General features: G+C 40.3%; 1 protein-coding gene across 1 annotated transcript; it reads left to right on the top strand.

Annotated features, from left to right (window-relative positions):
* Positions 1-226: 226 nt before the first annotated feature.
* On the top strand, positions 227-1,168 carry LOC127680647 (olfactory receptor 52H1-like). The gene has a single exon (XM_052176248.1). It carries the CDS (start codon positions 227-229, stop codon positions 1,166-1,168), a length of 942 nt encoding a protein of 313 aa, XP_052032208.1.
* Positions 1,169-20,034: the final 18,866 nt, after the last annotated feature.

The raw sequence follows: 20,034 nt of genomic DNA, 5'->3' as shown, positions 1-20,034 counted from the left end.
ATGAACACATAGGCGATGAAGTGAAGCCACTGGCATACAGAAGGGGCAGTGAGAAGGCAGTCTACAGGCATTTCTTCATCTTGGAAAAAGGAGTTGCTTCCAAGCAGGAACGCTGACTTGTCACCAGTCCTCTGTGCCTAGAGTTAAACATTTACATTTCATAAATGATTCTGAAAGAATCTTTGTCCTCAGGCTCAAGAACCAGCAGATTGATACCACAGAGGCCATGTATAACCTAAGCTGTTACAACCCAACTTCCTTCACTCTTATTGGCATACCCGGCTTGGAAAAGTTCCACATCTGGATCGGTATTCCCTTTTGTGTCATCTATGTTGTGGCTATCGTAGGCAACTGCGTTCTCCTCTACCTGATTGCAGTGGAGCAGAGCCTCCACGAGCCCATGTTTATATTCCTGTCCATGCTGGCCAGCACAGACCTCGTCTTGTCCACTGCCACAGTGCCCAAACTGCTCAGTAACCTTTGGTTTGGGTCCCAAGAAATAACCTTCTCCGGGTGTCTCACTCAGATGTTTTTCCTCCACTTCAGCTTTGTGGTGGACTCGGCTATCCTGTTAGCCATGGCATTTGATCGCTATGTGGCTATCTGCTTGCCCTTGAGGTACAGCACCATCCTGACTCCGCAGGTGATTGTCAAGATTATGGTGAGCATCATTGTGAGGAGCTTCTCAGTCATCCTGCCAGATGTTTTCCTGCTGAGGCGATTGCCATTTTGCAAGACCCGTGTCATTCCTCACACGTACTGTGAGCATATAGGCGTTGCAAGGCTTTCCTCTGCAGACATCTCTATCAACATCTGGTATGGGTTTTCCGTCCCCCTCATGACTGTAATCTCAGACGTCATCCTGATTGCAGTATCCTACATCTTCATCCTCCGGGCAGTCTTTCTGCTCGCTTCTCAGGGTGCCCGCCAGAAGGCCTTGAGCACCTGTGGTTCCCATGTCTGTGTCATCCTCATGTTCTACACACCTGCCTTCTTCTCTATCCTTGCTCATCGCTTTGGGCACAGTGTTCCTCGTAATGTTCTCATCTTATTTGCTAACTTCTATGTGGCCATCCCTCCTGCTCTAAATCCAGTTGTTTATGGAGTGAAGACCAAGCAGATCCAGGACAAATTCCTGCTTTTCTTCTCTTTGAGAAAGACACAATGAGTGGGTGCTGAAAGCTACACTCAAGCAACGTTGATCTGATGAAACTTTGAATTCCCATTTATTTGAAACATGGTCATTCTACGCATGCACAAAATATAGCCGAAGAGAAAAGGGGAGAGATCCCCAAAAATCTCTGGGAAAATCAAGGCTTCTTTTGCTGAACTGTCATACACTTTGGTGGATTGAGTTGGTCGATTTCAGTGCTAATGAGCAATACCACAACTGAGGTTTGCATCCTTTACTGATAGATATTTGAATGATGGGCATTTTCCAGCATCCTGTGTTTCATAGCTTCTTTATTGGAAACAATGTACTGTACTGTTCTTTGCTAAGCACCGATCAACCCTAATCCTTTCTTCTATAATTACTAAAACTTTTGCTTATACTTCTTCAAACCATTGCTCTTCACTTTTCCTTTACTTATTTAAAGAAAATGAATGAAAAAGAGAAACATGTCTCTTTCTTGCTCCTTTACCCTGCACTTGCTGGATTAAATAGTTCTTTCTTTTTTTCTTTCTATTTTTCTTAATGGTATGCTTGAAAAAAAATTTAAAAAATTATGACCTAATTTTTTGAGCACCATATTTAATTAAAAATAATTTTTGAGAGAGTAATGCCACTTAGTACAGTTTACAGATGAGAAGAACAAGTTGTAAAGATTATAGCATATGTTACTAGATATAGTATGCATACTGGGGTCTGTATAATTCTGAACTCTGAAAACTTTATCTAACATAATTATAGAATTACACACATACATGAAGCATAAATCCTTCAAAATTAAGTTTTTCAAAAACTGGTTTAGAAACTCAGAACCAGCCTTTATGAAAGTACTACATACTAAACAGATTAAGCCACCAGAGCTCTAGAACCTCCCTTTATACAAAGTGCATCTGCAGTGTTTTCCTTTATGGTAAATGGCATCACCAAACACATGGATCTTAAAGCAGAAACTGATCAGATGTATTCTGTTCTCTGATGCTGCCTATAGCAAAATTAGCTTAGCATTTGAATTGAACATTTGAGTTTGAAGTGCTCATGAGTCATTCTGGTGTGTGTGTGTGTGTGTGTGTGTGTGTGTGTGTTGCACTTTCACCTTTGATTTGACATCAAGTCTGACTATGCTCAAATCCCCTATCTGTCTTTCCATAAGTATTTTAAGGTCTTTTTGGAAAAACTTGCATCCTTACTCCATAATTGGTTCCATTTACAAACAGCAGAGTGAGCATTTTACAATTCACAAACAGTTTGTCATTTTTCATCTTGCTGAAACTCTTCAATGGTGTCATTGTCCTAAGCCTGGAGCCTCCTGGCATGGAGAAGTTAGTGGTGGAGACACTGGAGGAGGACTCTGGTGATGGCTTTGAAGTCTGGGCTTTCTAGCTTTCTAACTGTACTGAAATGCTGATGAAAACTTCTAAAAAGTCATAACAGCTTTCTTGCTCTTTCTGAGGGTGAAAGACTGCTGGCTTAGGTGATTAAAACCTGTAGCCTAACAGGGGAGGATTAAGCAAATGTGACCTTTGTTCTATCTCAGCAGGAACTGCTGGGCTCTAACTTCCAGCCTACTAGTCAGAAGTCAGAGGAAGAAAATGGGATACTTAGAGAAGTGGTTATAGAGTTTATTACTAAGTTGTAAAAAGTTTCCTATGAAAGCTATCTAAAAGCGAAAAGCAGGAAGATCCTAAGCAGGGGATGAGGGGAAGGAAAAATTCTTCTAGATGGGGAAACATAAAAAGAGAGAGAGAGCTAGAGAGCAAGCGCGGGGGGGGGGGGCGGAAGAGAGAGAGAGAGAGAGAGAGAAAGAGAGAGAGAGAGAGAGACCCTTATACTTATGCAACTTTCAGAATACATGATCACATGTTACAAAGTTCATCATATGCTCCTGTGACTGAGCAGACAGGAACAGCCAGGTATGCAGGGAACACCCAAGTGTAAGATGGCTTGGGACATGGCCTGCCAGGCCCCCACCTGCACCCAGGAGCTGGGCAGCGCCACAGGCCTCTGTGCACCTACCCTGCCCTGCAGGGAGTCCAGCGGTTAGAGGGAATCCTGCATTTAGAGGTGAGGCCACCATCTTTTCTCCTGTGACTGAGCAGCCAGGTGCAGCCAGGTACACAGGGAACAGCCGAGTGTAAGATTGCTTGGGACATGGCCCGCCAGGGCACCACCTGCACCCAGGAGCTGAGCAGTGCTCCCACAGCCTTTTGTGCACCTAGTCTGCTAGGGGACATCTGTTATGCAGGGAGTCCGTGGTTAGAGGTGAGGCCACCATCTTCATTCCTGCAACTGAGCAGGCTGTTACAGCAAGGTACACAGGGAACACCTGAGTGTAAGATCACTTGGGACTCCTACCACCAGGGCCCCACCTGCACCCAGCAGCTGGGCAGTCCCACAACAATCTGTGCCAGGGGAAAGCTGGCCACCCAGGGGTGCTGAGATAGGCTTGCAGGCACACAGGAGGGACAAGCACTAGCCAGTGACATCAGGACCAACTAACACCAGAGATAAGCAGATATCAAAAGACAAACATAGGAACATTACTAACAGAAATCAAGGCAATATGGCACCATCTGAACCCAATTCTTCTACAACAGCAAGTCCTGGATACCCTAACACACCAGAAAAGCAAAATTTGGATTTAAAATCACAGCTCATGATAATGATGGAGAGCTTCATGAAGGACTTCAAGAAGGACATAAATAACTCCCTTAAAGAAATATGGGAGAACACAAGTAAACAGGGAGAAGCCCTTGAAGAACTAAAGGAAAATGCTCCGGCCCATGGGGGTTTTTGACAGGGGACCCTAGAAGAGAAGGGCAGACAAACAGAGACAGGAGACACGAAGAATGAGGTCAAGACAAATTAACTGCTCAAGACCTCGTAAACTGTATTTTCTCAGGGAACTTATACAGGCAGGGGAAGAAGTGAACAAGTGGGATTCTGCACGTAGCCCGGGCATTTAGCCAAGGTGAATCTCTGGCAGCTGCAAGATGTTTTCTTCTTCTGGGAGGGCACTGTGACTACTTGTTTTCTCCAAGGTCTATAGCTGAGGAGAAGTCAAAATCCAAGCCTATCTTTAATAAACTCTAAACAAAAAGTAAGGTCAGTTTGACTCTTGGCAGGAAAACACAACAAAACAGGTGAAAGAATTGAACAAAGCCATCCAGGATCTAAAGATGGAGGTAGAAACCATAATGAAATCACAAAGGGAAACAACTCGGGACATAGAAAACCTAAGAAAGAAATCAGGAGTCATGGATCAAAGCATCAACAACAGAATACAAGAGATAGAAGAGAGAATCTCTGATGCAGAAGATGCCATAGAAAGCATTGATACAACAGTCAAAGAAAATGAAAAATGCAAAAAGCTCCTGACCAAAAATATCCAGGAAATCCAGGACAAAATGAAAAGACCAAACCTAAGGATTATAGGTATAGAAGAGAGTGAATATTTACAACTTAAAGGGCCAGTAAATGTCTTCAAAAAATTATAGAAGAAAACTTTCCTAACCTAAAGAAAGAGTTGCCCATGAACATACAAGAAGCCTACAGAACTCCAAATAGATTTAACCTGAAAAGAAATTCCTCCCATCACATAATAATTAACACAACAAATATACTAAACAAAGAAAAACTACTAAAAGCAATAAGGGAAAAAGGTCAAGTAACATATAAAGGTAGACCTATCAGAATTAGACCAGACGTCTCCCCAGAGACTATGAAAGCCAGAAGATCCTGGGCAGATGTCATACACACCCTAAGGGAAGACAAATGCCAACCTAGACTGCTATATCCAGCAAATCTCTCAATTAGTATAGATGGAGAAACAAAGGTATTCTATGACAAAAACAAATTAACACAGTATCTTTCCACAAATCCAGCAGTTCAAAGGATAGTGAAGGGAAAACACCAACAAAAGGAGAAAAACTACACACTAGAAAACGCAAGAAATTAATCTTCTTTCAACAAACCCAAAAGAAGATAACCACACAAACATAAAAAATACATCAAAAATAGCAGGAAGCAATAATCACTATTCCTTAATCTCTCTTAACATCAATGGACTCAATTCCCCAATAAAAAGACATAGACTAACAGACTGGAATGCTTAAACAGGACCCAACATTTTGCTTCATATAGGAAACGCATCTCAGTGTTAAAGACAAACACTACCTCATAGTAAAAGGTTGGAAAACAGTTTTCCAAGCAATTGGTCCCAGGAAACAAGCTGGAGTAGCCATTCTAATATCCAATAAAATAGAATTTCAACCAAAAGTCATCAAAAAAAAAAAACCAAACCAAAACAAACAAACAAACAAACAACAAAAAAAAAAAACAACATGGAAGGACACCTTATACCCATCAAAGGAAAAATCTACCAAGAACTCTCAATTCTGAACATCCATGCTCCAAATAAAAGGAAACCCTCATACAAACATTTTTGTAAAAGAAACTTTAGTAAAGCTTAAAGCACCCATTGCACCTCACACAATAATTGTGGGTGACTTCAATACCCCACTCTCCTCAATGGACAAATCAGGGAAACACAAACTAAACAGAGACACAGTAAAACTAACAGAAGTTTTGAACCAAATGAATTTAATAGATATCTACAGAACATTTCATCCTAAATCAAAAGAATATACCTTCTTCTCATCACCTCATGGTACCTTCTACAAAATTGACCATATAATTGGTCACAAAACAGACCTCAACAGATATGAAAAGATTGAACTAATCCCATGCCTCCTATCAGATCACTATGGGATAGGGTAGCCTTCAATAGCAACAAAAAACAACAGAAAGCCCACATATGCATGGAAGCTGAACAGTGCTCTATTCAATGATACCTGGTCAAGGAAGAAATAAGAAAAGAAATCAAAGACTATTTAGAATTTAATGAAAATGAAGGCACAACATACCCAAATTTATGGGGCACAATGAAAGCAGTGCTAAGAGGAAAACTCATAGCTCTGAGTGCCTCCAAAAAGAAGCTGGAGAAAGCATACTTAAGAGCACACATGAAAGCTTTAGAACAGAAAGAAGCTAATAAAGATAAGAGGAGTGGAAGGCAGGAAATCATCAAACTCAGGGCTGAAATCAACAGTGTAGAAACAAATGAACTATACAAAGAATCAACAAAACCAGGAGCTGATTCTTTGAGAAAATCAACAAGATAGATAAACCTTTAGCCTGACTAACCAGAGGGCACAGAAACAGTATCCAAATTAACAAAATCAGAAATGAAAAGGGAGAAATAACAAGAGAAACTGAGGAATTTCAAAAAATCAGCAGATCCTATTACATAGGCCTATACTCAACACAACTGGAAAATCTGGATGAAATGGACAACTTCCTAGACAGATACCAACTGCCAAAGTTGATTAGATAGACAATCTAAACAGTCCCATAACCCCTAAAGAAATAGAAGAGGTCATTGACAGTCTCCTAACCAAAGAAAGCACAAGATCAGATAGTTTCAGTGCAGAACTCTATCAGACCGTCAAAGAAGACCTAACACCAATATTCTTCAAGCTATACCACAAAATAGAAACAAAAGGAACACTACCCAACTCGTTCTACAAAGCCACAATTACGCTGATACCAAAACCACACAAAGATCCAACAAAGAAAGAGAACTTCAGACCAATTTCCCTTATGGATATCGATGCAAAATTACTCAATAAAATTCTTGCCAAATGTTAATCTTGGCGGTCGCGGTGGCGGAGGCAGCAGCAGCAGCAGCAGCAGCAGCAGCAGCTGGTCCAGCAGAAGGGCCATCAGCAGTGGAACCAAGGTGATAGGGTCCAGGCAGGCCTTGCGCCCGCTACCACTGACCTTCGCTGGCTAGCCGGGCTGCAAGCAGCGGCAGATTTACAGTGCCTTTCACCCCACAGAAGCTACATCAGAACTCTGCCTCCCGCCAGTCAGTTACGAGAGTCTCTCTGCCATTTTGGATCTCGGGCACCAGAGAAATCAGACAGACTGAGGTACGCAAATATAACCTGAGGCCAACATCATGGGAGTCTAAGCCCGACGGGCGTTGGCCTGCACTCAGGCCCAGGGCTGTTTGGGGGCCATCAGTGCACAAACTGGGCCAGGAGGTTGTTTGCCCAGCCTGATGCACGCGCCGCCATTTTGACTACGGGACGCCAGAGAGTTCTAGCAGGCAAAGTCAGCTAAGAGTCATAAGGGGGTCTAAGACAGACAGGCCTTGGACTGACCCCAGGCCCTGGGCTGCTCAGTAGGCCACACTCTGCCATCCTGGCCACCTGACAGAACCAATTAACAGTCATAGCCGGAGGGGAACTTTGCTCGGGCCTGCCAGGCTTTTGCCTAGACTCAGGGCCTCAGCAGCTAGGCTAGCCTTGTGTGCACCAACCCGGTTGGGAGATCAGCTGCCCAGCAGAGTGACCACCACTCAGAAAAGGTCCCACAGAATAGACCATCAGCACTCACTGAAGGAGCAAACGGGCACCGCCTGGTTCTCACAGACAACCTGGGGCAAGGCACACTAGGGCTCCAATGGCACCCAAGAGGAGGACAGCACATCAGCAATCTGTAACAGGGGAAACCCAGCCATCCAGTGTTGCATAAATAGCCCTACAGTCTCACAGGAGGCACAAATACCAGCCAGAGACAAGACCAACTAACGCCAGAAATAACAAGATGGCGAAGGGCAAACGCAGGAACTCTACTAACAGAAATCTAGGCAATTGCAGCGTCTGAACCAAACTCTCCAACATCAGCAAGTCCTGGTTACACAAACACACCAGAAAAACAAGATTTGGATTTAAAATCACTGCTCATGATGCTGATAGAAGAACACAAAAAGTACATAAATGAATCTCTTAAAGAAATAGAGGGGAACATGAATAAGCTAGAAACCCATATAATGGAAACACAAAAATTACTTAAAGAAATTCAGGAGAATAAGGCTCAAGAGTTAGAAGCCAATAAAGAAGAAACACACACACACACACACACACACACAAACCTTAAAGAAATGCAGGAGAAAGTCAGTCAAACAGCAGAAGTCATGAAAGAGGAAACAAAAATCTCTTAAAGAATTACAGGAAAACACAAACAAGCAAGTGAAGGAGCTAAGCAAAACCATCCAGGATCTAAAATCAGAAGTAGAAACAACTAAGAAATCACAAAGGGAGACAACTTTGGAGATAGAAAACCTTGAGAAGAAATCAGGGGCCATAGATGCAAATATAAACAACAGAATACAAGAGATGGAAGAAAGAATCTCAGATGCCGAAGATACCATAGAAACCATTGACTCAACAGTCAAAGAAAATGCAAAATGCACAAAGCTTGTATCCCAGAACATCCAGGAAATCCAGGACACAATGAGAAAACCAAACCTAAGGATTATAGGTATAGATGAGAGTGAAGATTTACAGCTGAAAGGGCCAGCAAATATCTTCAATAAAATTATGGAAGAAAACTTTCCCAACTTAAAGAGAGAGATGCCTATGAATATACAAGAAGCCTACAGAACTCCAAACAGACTGGACCTGAGCAGAAATACCTCTTGTCACATAATAATCAAAGCCCCAAATGTACCAAACAAAGAAAGAATATTAAAGGCAGCAAGAGAAAAAGGCCAAGTAACATATAAAGGAAGACCTATCAGAATCACACCAGACTTCTCACCAGAGACCATGAAAGCTAGAAGATCCTGGGCAGATCTCACGCAGACTCTAAGAGAACACAAATGTCAGCCAAGACTACTATATCCAGCAAAACTCTCAATCACAATAGATGGAGAAAGCAAGATATTCCATGACAAAACCAAATTTACACAATATCTTTCTACAAACCAAGCTCTACAAAAATAATAGGAGGAAAACTCCAATACAAGAAGGGAAATGACACCCTGGAAAAAGCAAGATAGTTACCTTCTTTCAACAAACCCAAAAGAAGATAACCACTCAAATATAAAAATAACATCGAAAATGACAGGCAGTAATAATCACTATTCCTTAATATCTCTTAATGCCAATGGACTCAACTCCCCAATAAAAAGACATAGACTAAGAGACTGGATAAGGAAACAGGACTCTACATTTTGCTGCCGGAAACACGCCTCAGTGTCAATGACAAATACTACCTTAGAGTAAAAGGCTGGAAGACAATTTTACAAGCCAATACTCTCAGGGAATGAGCTGGAGTGGCCATTCTAATATCAGATAAAATTGACTTTCAACCTAAAGTCATCAAAAAAGATACAGAAGGACACTTCTTGCTGGTCAAGGGAAAAATCCACCAAGAAGAACTTTCAATTCTGAACATCTATGCACCAAATGCAAGGGCACCCTCATTCATAAAAGAAACTTTACTAAAGCTCAAAGTACACATTGCACCTAACACAATAATTGTGGGGGACTTCAACACTTCACTCTGCTCAATGGACCAATCAGGAAAACAGAAACTAAATAGGGACACAATAAAACTAATTGAAGCTTTGGACCAATTGGACTTAACTGATATTCATAGAACATTTCACCCTAAAGCAAAAGAATATACCTTTTTCTCAGCACCTCATGGTTCCTTCTCCAAAACTGACCATATAATTGGTCACAAGACAGACATCAACAAATATAAAAAGATGGAACTAATCCCATGCCTCCTATCAGATCACTATGGAGTAAGAATGGTTTTCAATGGCAACAAAAACAACAGAAAGCCCACATACACATGGAGGACGAACAATACTCTACTCAATGACACCTTGGCCAAAGAAGAAATAGAGAAAAAAATCAGAGACTTTTTAGAATTTAATGAAAATGAAGGCACAACATACCCAAATCTTTGGGACACAATGAAAGCAGGGCTAAGAGGAAAACTCATAGCCCTGAGTGCCTCCAAAAAGAAAATGGAGAGTGCATACACTAGCAGCCTAACAATACACCTGAAAGCCCTGGAACAAAAAGAAGCTAATTCACCCAGGAGGAGTAGAAGACAGAAAATCATCAAACTCAGGGCTGAAATCAGTCAAGTGGAAACAAAGAGAACCATACAAAGAATCAACGAATCCAGGAGCTGTTTTTTTTTGAGAAAATTAACAAGAGAGATAAACCCTTAGCCAGACTGACCAAAGGGCACAGAGAAAGTATCCAAATTAACAAAATTAGAAATGAAAAGGGGGATATAACAACAGAAACTGAGGAAATTAAAAAAAATCATCAGATCCTACTATAAAAGCCTATACTCAACACAACTGGAAAATCTGGAGGAAATGGACAATTTCCTAGACAGATACCAAATACCAAAATTAAATCAGGACCAAATAGATCATCTAAATAGTCCCATAACCCCTAAAGAAATAGAAGGAGTCATAGAAAGTCTTCCAACATATCAGACATTCAAACACCAATATTCTTCAAACAATTCCACAAATTAGAAACAGAAGGAACACTACCCAATTCCTTCTACGAAGCCACAATTACGCTGATACCAAAACCACACAAAGATCCAACAAAAAAAGAGAACTTCGGACCAATTTCCCTTATGAACATCGATGCAAAAATAATAAAATTCTTGCCAACCGAATCCAAGAACACATCAAAACGATCATCCACCATGATCAAGTAGGCTTTATTCCAGGGATGCAGGGTTGGTTCAATATACGGAAATCCATCAATGCAATCCACTACATAAACAAACTGAAAGAAAAAAACCACATGGTCATTTTATTGGATGCTGAAAAAGCATTTGACAAAATTCAGCATCCTTTCATGCTTAAAGTCTTGGAAAGAAAGGGAATTCAAGGCCCATACCTAAACATAGTAAAAGCAATATACAGCAAACTGGTAGCCAACATCAAACTAAATGGAGAGAAACTTGAAGCAATCCCACTAAAATCAGGGACTAGACAGGGCTGCCCCCTTTCTCCCTATCTTTTCAATATTGTGCTTGAGGTACTAACTCAGGCAATTAGAAAACATAAGGAGGTCAAAGGGATACAAATTGGAAGGGAAGAAGTCAAACTATCATTATTTGCAGATGATATGATAGTCTACCTAAGTGACCCAAAAGAACTCCTACAGCTGATAAACAACTTTAGCAAAGTGGCTGGTTATGAAATCAACACAATCAAATCAGTAGCCTTCCTATACTCAAAGGATAAGCAGGCTGAGAAAGAAATTAGGGAAATAACCCCCTTCACAATAGCCCCAAACAGTATAAAGTACCTTGGGGTGACTCTTACCACACATGTGAAAGATCTGTATGACAAGAACTTCAAGACTCTGAAGAAGGACATGGAAGAAAACCTCAAAAAATGGAAAAACCTCCCATGCTCATGGATCGGCAGGATTAATATAGTTAAAATGGCCATTTTGCCAAAAGCAATATACAAATTTAACGCAATATCCATCAAAATCCCAACTCAATTCTTCATAGAGTTAGAAAGAACAATTCTTTAATTCATCTGGAATAGCAAAAAACCCAGGATAGCTAAAACTATTCTTACCAACAAAAGAAATGCTGGGGCAATTAGTATCCCTGACCTCAAGCAATAGTACAGAGCAATAGTGTTAAAAACTGCATGGTATTGGTTCAGTGACTGGCAGGCAGATCAATGGAACAGGATTGAAGATCCAGAAATGAACCCACACACCTATGGCCCCTTGATCTTCGACAAAGGGGCAGAAAATATCCAATGGAAAAAAGATAGCCTTTTCAACAAGTGGTGCTGGTTCATCTGGAGGTCAGCATGCAAAAGAATGCGAATTGATCCATCCTTGTCTCCTTGTACTAAGCTCAACTCCAAATGGATCAAGGACCTCCACATAAAGCCAGACACTCTGAAGCTAATAGAAAAGAAACTTGGGAAGACCCTTGAGGACATCGGTACACAGGGGAAGTTCCTGAACAGAACACCAATAGCACATGCTCTAATATCAAGAATTGACAAATGAGACCTCATAAAATTACAAAGTTTCTGTAAAGCAAAGGATACCATCAAAAGGACAAATTGGCAACCAACAAATTGGGAAAAGATCTTCACCAACCCTACATCAGATAGAGGGCTAATATCCAATATATACAAAGAATTCAAGAAGTTAGACCCCAGAAACCCAAATAACCCTATTAAAAAATGGGGTACAGAATTAAACAAAGAATTCTCACCTGAAGAACTTTGGATGGCAGAGAAACATCTTAAAAAATGCTCAACTTCATTAGTCATCAGGGAAATGCAAATCAAAACAACCCTGAGATTTCACCTTACACCAGTCAGAATGGCTAAGATTAAAAACTCAGGAGACAACAGGTGTTGGCGAGGATGTGGAGAAAGAGGAACTTTCCTGCACTGCTGGTGGGGTTGCACATTGGTACAACCACTCTGGAAATCAGTCTGGTGGTTCCTCAGAAAACTGGGCATGTCACTTCTGAAAGATCCTGCTATACCACTCCTGGGCATATACCCAGAAGATTCCCCAGCATGTAATAAGGATATATGCTCCACTATATTCATAGCAGCCCTATTTATAATAGCCAGAAGCTGGAAAGAACCCAGGTATCCCTCAACAGAAGAATGGATACAAAAAATGTGGTATATATACACAATGGAGTACTATTCAGCCATTAGAAACAATGAATTCATGAAATTTTTAGGCAAATGGATGGAGCTGGAGAACATCATACTAAGTGAGGTAACTCAGTCTCAAAAGATCAATCATGGTATGCACTCAGTAATAAGTGGATATTAGCCTGGAAAATTGGAATACCCAAAACATAATCCACACATCAAATGAGGTACAAGAAGAATGGAGGGGTGGCCCCTGGTTCTGGAAAGACTCAGTGTAGCAGTATAAGACAAAACCAGAACAGGAAAGTGGGAAGTGGTGGGTGAGAGAACAGGGGGAGGGAAGGGGGCTTATGTGACTTTTGGGGAGTGTGGGATCAGAAAAGGGGAAATCATTTGAGATGTAAATAAAAATATATCGAATAACATAAAAATACATTGAAAAAAAAATCTTGCCAATTGAGTCCAAGAACACATCAAAGTGATCATTCACTGTGATCATGTAGGCTTCATTCCAGGGATGCAGGAATGGTTCACTATATGGAAATCCATCAATGTAACCCACTATATAATCAAACTCAAAGAAAAAACCCACATGGACATTTCATTAGATGCTGAAAAAGCATTCGACAAAATTCAGCATTCTTTCATGTTAAAGGTGTTGGAAAGAACGGGAATTCAATGCCCATACCTAAACATAGTAAAAGCAATATATAGCAAACCAGTAGCCAACATCAAACTAAAGGAGAGAAACCTGAAGCAATCCCACTAAAATCAGGGAATAGACAAGGCTGTCCTCTCTCTACATATTTATTCAATATTGAAGTTATTCAAATTGAATATATTGAAGTTCTAGCTAGAGCAATTAGACAATAAAAGGTGGTCAAAAGGATACAAATTGGAAAGGATGAATTCAAATTATCACTATTTGCTAATGACAGAATAGTATACTTAAGCGATCCAAAAATCTCCAGGAGAAAACTCCTAGAGCTGATAAACAACTTCTGCAAAGTGGTCAGATATGATATTAACTCAAACAAATCAGTAGCCTTCCTATTCTCAAAGGATAAACAGGCAGGGAAAGAAGTTAGGGAAACAACACCCTTCACAATAGTTACAACATAAACTATCTCCTTGTGACTCTAACCAAACAAGAGAAAGATCTGTCTGACAAGAACTTCATGTCTCTGAAGAAGCAAAATCAAAGAAGATATCAGAAGATATAAAGATCTCCCATGTCTATGAATTGACAGGATTAATATAGTAAAAATGGTCACCTTGCCAAAAGCAATATACAGATTCAATGTAATCCCCATCAAAATACCAACTCAATTCTTCATAGAGTTACAAGGAGCAATTCTCAAATTCGTGTGGAATAACAAAAAACCCAGGATAGCTAAAACTATTCTCAACAGTAAAAGAACTTCTGGGGGAATCGGTATCCCCGACCTCAAGCACTCTTACAGAGAAATAGTGTTAAAAACTGCATGGTATTTGTACAGTGACAGCCAGGTATATATATGGAAAATAACTGAAGACCCAGAAATAAACCCACACACCTATGGTTACTTGATCTTTGACAAAGGAACTAAAACCATCCAGTAGTAAAAAGATAGCCTTTTCAACAAATGGTGCTGGTTCAACTGGAGGTCAGCATGCAGAAGAATACAAATCGATCCATTCTTATCTCTTTGTACTAAGTTCTAGTCCAAGTGGATCAGTGACCTCCACATAAAACCAGACACACTGAAACCAATAGAAAAGAAACTGGGGAATAGCCTTGAGCACATGGGCACAGATGAAAATTTCCTGAACAGAACTCCAATGGCTTATGCTCTAGGATCAAGAATTGACAAATGGGACCTCATAAAATTACAAAGTTTCTGTAAGGCAAAGGACACTATTAATAGGACAAAATGGCAACCAACAACTTGGGAAAAGATCTTTACCAACCCTTCATCCAACAGAGGACTAATATCCAATATATACAAAGAACACAAGAAGTCAGATTCCAGAGAGCCTAATAACCCTATTAAAAAATGAGGTACAGAACTCAACGAAGAATTTTCACTTGAGGAATATCGAATGGCTGAGAAGCACCTAATGTTCAACATCCTTAGTCATCAGGGAAATGCAAATCAAAACAACCCTAAGGTTTCACCTCACACCAGTCAGAATGGTTAAGGTTAAAAACTCAGGAGACAGCAGGTCCTGGGGAGGATGTGAAGAAAGAACACTCCTCTGCTGGTGGGATTGCAAGATGGTACAACCACTCTGGAAATCAGTCTGGCGGTTCCTCAGAAAACTGGGCATGATACTATTGGAGGACCCTGTTATACCACTCCTGGGCATATTCCCAGAGGATTCCCCAGCATGTAATAAGGATACATGCTGCACTATGTTCATAGCAGCCCTATTTATATTATAATAGCTAGAACCTGGAAAGAATCCAGATGTCTCTCAAAAGAGGAATGGATACAGAAAATGTGGTATATTTACACAATGGAACACTACTCAGCTATTAAAATGAATGAATTCATGAAATTCTTAGGCAAATGGGTGAAACTGGAAAATATCATCCTCAGTGAGGTAACCCAATCACAAAAGAACACACATGGTATGCACTCACAGATAAGTAGATATTAGCCCAAAAGCTTGGAATACCAAAGACACAATACACATATCAAATGATGCCCAAGAAGAAGAAAGGAGAAACCCCTGGGCAACAGTGTAGGGGAATACCAGGACAGGGAAGCAGGAGGGAGATTTGGGAATACAGGGAGGGGAGAAGGCTTATTCGACTTTAGAGGAGGGGGGAACCAGGAAAGGGGAATTCATTTGAAATGTAAAGAAAGAATATATCTAATTAAATAAAAGAAAAAGAAATACAAAGCTCATCACAAGTTCACACAAAAAAATTAAATCATAAATTGAAATAGAAATTTACAACAGAGAATGTTTACTTACATATCCATTAGGAGTAATTACACATACATCACCTGTCTCAGCATCCACAGGGTCACTCAAGATTTCAAAGCACAACTAAGTTATAAGTGAAGTTTTGTATAGATAAACCCAGTCAATATTTTATCTTCTGTCCTAGTACCTATAATAAATCCTAGTTCCCTTTTTTATGACCTTCATTTAATTGTTTTACAACCTTTCAGAATGTGCTGTCAGTAGTACAAAGTCTGGTTACCATCTATGACGAATTGACTTTGGACACTTGTGAGATTGGCAGAGTTCTCTATGTAGTTCTATCTGAAAAGAACCTTATAGCAGTCCCCTTATAAAAGAGCTTAATAATCACAGATATAATTTTAGGAATTCTTATAGGATCATCATTAAAACTTAAGTCATCTATTTGTGTACACAGCATCAATATAAGGCAGTACATCTTCGTGGATCTGCAGAGATCTGCTCCAAAGGGGTGTGCTCTTACTTATTGATTATTATATGTGTTTAATAATAACAGGAATAGAATATTAGTAGCAGGAATCTGCCCTAAAATGAGTCCTTCACAGCCTTGCTTAATAAGGGCTCACCTGTCACAGATTATATAATAATCCAAAGCAGGCCATTTCAGGATGATCACCTGCTACTGTATTAGCTCCTGACATCCTAGGATCATGCATATATGTTTTTCCTCATAAAACTCCAAGTCTTGAATTTTATTTACATGAATTCATGCATAATTTATTTTCAATTTATCTTTACTTCCCTAACTCTTGGAGCAAGCTTCTCCAGAAGGGAAGTTCAATTTTTGTGCTTTCATACTCTGTGTCTCATTATTTTGTATTAACAAAGACTTAGCATGGAGTTCTGTGTAGTATGGATAATGATTTCTGCTAGTCATGCTTTGGACTTTGAATGAGTGAGCTCATTCAACAAGCCAAAGCAACAGAAAAGCAAGTGATAGACACACAGTTAACACATAGATAACATCATTAAATTTGATGCTCAAAACATCTAGCAGAAATTGACACAGGAAATCAAGCTGAACCAGTCAGCTAGAGTTCCAGATAAAGTATCCTGTGGTTAACAGAGTATCCTTTGAGTCAAGGCTTCCAAATAAAAGGACAATAACACAGGAGAAGGTGTTTTTACCAACCTGGGGCTTGCACACATTTTACTGAAGCCGACTATGGGAAGTGGAGACTCAGCTGAAATTCGGACTGAGCCTCCCCTCCAAGGATATTTCTCTCCATGGATATGCTTCCATTAATTGATCTTCTTTCTCTTCCTACACCACTGGCATTTCTATAGCATGGGTAAACATCAGTGACCTCTATTTGAAATTCTTTCAAGCTATTCCAAAGGGCACGTTTGAAAAAATTAAGATAGTATTTTTATCAATATTTTGGAAATTTTACACATTGCTCCCTGATAATGGTGACTACCCAGTCCTCTCAGAGCCACCTGGTGACATCCTCTAAACCAGAAGAAGAAAAGGAGGAGGAGGATGGGGGAGGAGGAGGAGGAGGAGGAGGAGGAGGAGGAGGAGGAGGAGGAGGAGGAGGAAAAGGACGAGGAAGAGGAAAACTATCAAGTTCAATCTATGTTGCCCATATATTCACTGGAGCATGGTCAGACTCCCAGTGGGCAGTCCCTAAAACAACTGAGTCTTTCCCCACCTGCACCAGACCTTTCAGTCTGCCCTTGCCAGAATCCATCACTTGTGGAAAGCTACCCTATAGCATCCCTACCACAATTTTTAAGAGTGCTATTCAGTGGCTTCGCATCTATACTGTTTCTTTTTTTTTTTTTTTTTTTTATCAGGGGTGGGTTGGGTTATGGATATGTCACAGAAGCCTTCTGTCTCTCTTCTCACCTGGAAGTCTGCAGTCATTGATCCCACTGCAAAAGAAGCATCCTTAAAGGGCACATTATTTTTTCTCTTGGGCTGTTTTTCTGTTCTTTTCTTCCTGTCACAGAGTTAGAGAGATCTTAGAGGACACTTTGAGGTAAATATGATGGGTATAAAATGGGGGATGGATGGGTCAACCCTACTTCCAGAATCAACTTCTTAGTGAACTCAAACAGCATATGACAATTACCAATACAATGTACACCATACCTGGTGTGATGGTTTGTATATGCTCAAGTCAGGGAGTGGCTCTATTAGAAGCTGTGGCCTTGTTAGAGGAAGTGTGTCACTGTAGGGATGAGCTTGGAGATCTTCCTCCTAGATGCCTGAACATGCCCAGTCTGTTCCTGGATTCCTTTGGATAAAGATGTAGAACGCGCAGCTCCTCCTGCACCATGCCTGCCCGGATGCTGCCATGTTTCTATCTTGATGACAATGGACTGAACCTCTGAACCTGTAAGCCAGCCCCAATTAAATGTTGTCTTTTATAAAATTTGCATTGGTCATGCTGTCTGTTCACAGTAGTAAAACCCAAACTAAGACACATGGGCTGGCTCATATTGGGTGGAAGCTATGCATAGACCTATTTTATAAAAAAAAAAAATCTGCCAGGTATGGTGGTACTCACCTTTAATTCCAGCGCTGGGGAGGCAGAGGTGCTGGAATTAAATGCAGATCCCTTTGAGTTCACTGCCAGCCTGGTCTTCAGAGCAAGTTCCAGCACAGTCAGGGTTACACAGAGAAACCCTGTCTTGAAAAAAAAAACAGCCAAACAAACAAACAAACAAACAAACAAAAAATAAAAAAGCCAACCAACCTACCAACCATCCAACAAACAAAAAGATCTGATGATGCAATCTAAAATCTGCAGTGGAAATAAAGTCATTCATACTTAGCCACAATGAATACAAGGAGTCCCTGTGGGAGTCAGCAGTAGGGAGTGAGTCTGAAATGACATTAGACCTGGAGTGTATGTGTCATTTTCCTTGCTTCTTAGGCAGCTCCCAAGAGACTCTGGTAGTGGCTGTTTTATTAGAACTCAATGAAACATTACAAATTTGGGCCAAAGAGATGGCCCAGTGGTTCTCTCTTTGGTACCTAACACCAAGCCTGAGTTCCTGATTTCAGTCCCTGGGAACCATGGTGGAGAGTTGTCCTCCGACCTCCAGAGGTGTGTGGCACATTGTATTTAACTGAATTTGCTAACATTTTGTTTTTTAATCTGCTTACAGCTGCTGTGCATTATTTAATCCATTGTGTTATGTCCTAAACTCACCTGTCTTTCCTTCAAAACCGTTAAAAATTATTGGTCATATTCCTAGACTTTTAAAGTATTTTTCTCTAGTTATTTTGGAAATTGATGAAAATAAACCCATGAAGCAGGCTAATGCTATTACTAATTAATTAAAACAAAAAGTATCGCTACACTTGCTTAATTTTAGGTCTTTACATTCATAGAATTTTTAATTTCCTTTCTATCCACATAGTTTTGTCTCGACATTCTTATTTAGAATTCCCTGTATTTCCCTTCTCTGATTTCTTACTGCCCTAGACCCTGTGTCCTGGACCACTGTATTTTTAAAGACATTCTCCTGGCCCATAGGTTTCCCATTTAAGACTTCAGTGAAATGATGATGAGTGTATTCAGCTTTAAGGGTCTAGACTGTCATTGAGAACAGGCAAGACAATCCTGCTTCTTTATACTCCTCACCTCATCACATCTATTATTCTTGGTATGCAGTGAACAGTAAGTACGTGTTTGCCTTATAAGTGCTTCAAAATGACTGTTAGTTACTGAGAAAAACCTGTATTTTTTTTAGGAAATAGTTTGTCTGGACTCATTAGTCACTCTACACAGTCAGAAAACTTGGAGACTCATGCAAAAAGTATTTTCCACCCAGAGATTGGTGATAATTATTACCACACACAATACTAGGAACTTCTCTTTATGCTTAACATTTGTTTATTTTGTGCAGTCTTTTGAGACAGAGTCTTGTTATGTAGCACAGACTAGCTAACCTTGAACTATTTAAGTAGCTCAGGCTAGTCTTGAACTCACAATCTTCCAGTCTCAGGCTCTTCTGCTGGGATTACAGATGTGTACCACCATGTCTGACTCTGGAATTTGTCTTTAAATATTTCCAAAATTTCCCTTACATGTTCATGTGTGTGAAAACTGATTACCATAGCCCTTACCCATTGCCATGCAGCCATGTTCTCTCTGACAGGGAGAACAGACCAAGAACTGAACTCTAGCTCTGGACTCTGTATATAGATTTCCTTGTTTGATTCAGAGGTTATGTGAAAGATTTCTCTACTGGGGGGGTACTAAACTGAACACTGGGGCTGGGTATCTATGGCTTTTGAGCCTCAATTTTATCTGTATTAGAGATACTCTGTATCAGGTACTCAGGCTCCACAGAAATAGATTACTATCTGATTCTATGGCAACTG

Source organism: Apodemus sylvaticus, chromosome 1, assembly GCF_947179515.1.
Source record: "Apodemus sylvaticus chromosome 1, mApoSyl1.1, whole genome shotgun sequence".
NCBI classification, from domain to species: Eukaryota; Metazoa; Chordata; class Mammalia; order Rodentia; family Muridae; genus Apodemus; species Apodemus sylvaticus.
The sequence above is the reverse complement of the archived record's forward strand: the minus strand, read 5'-3'. Positions and strand labels throughout refer to the sequence as shown.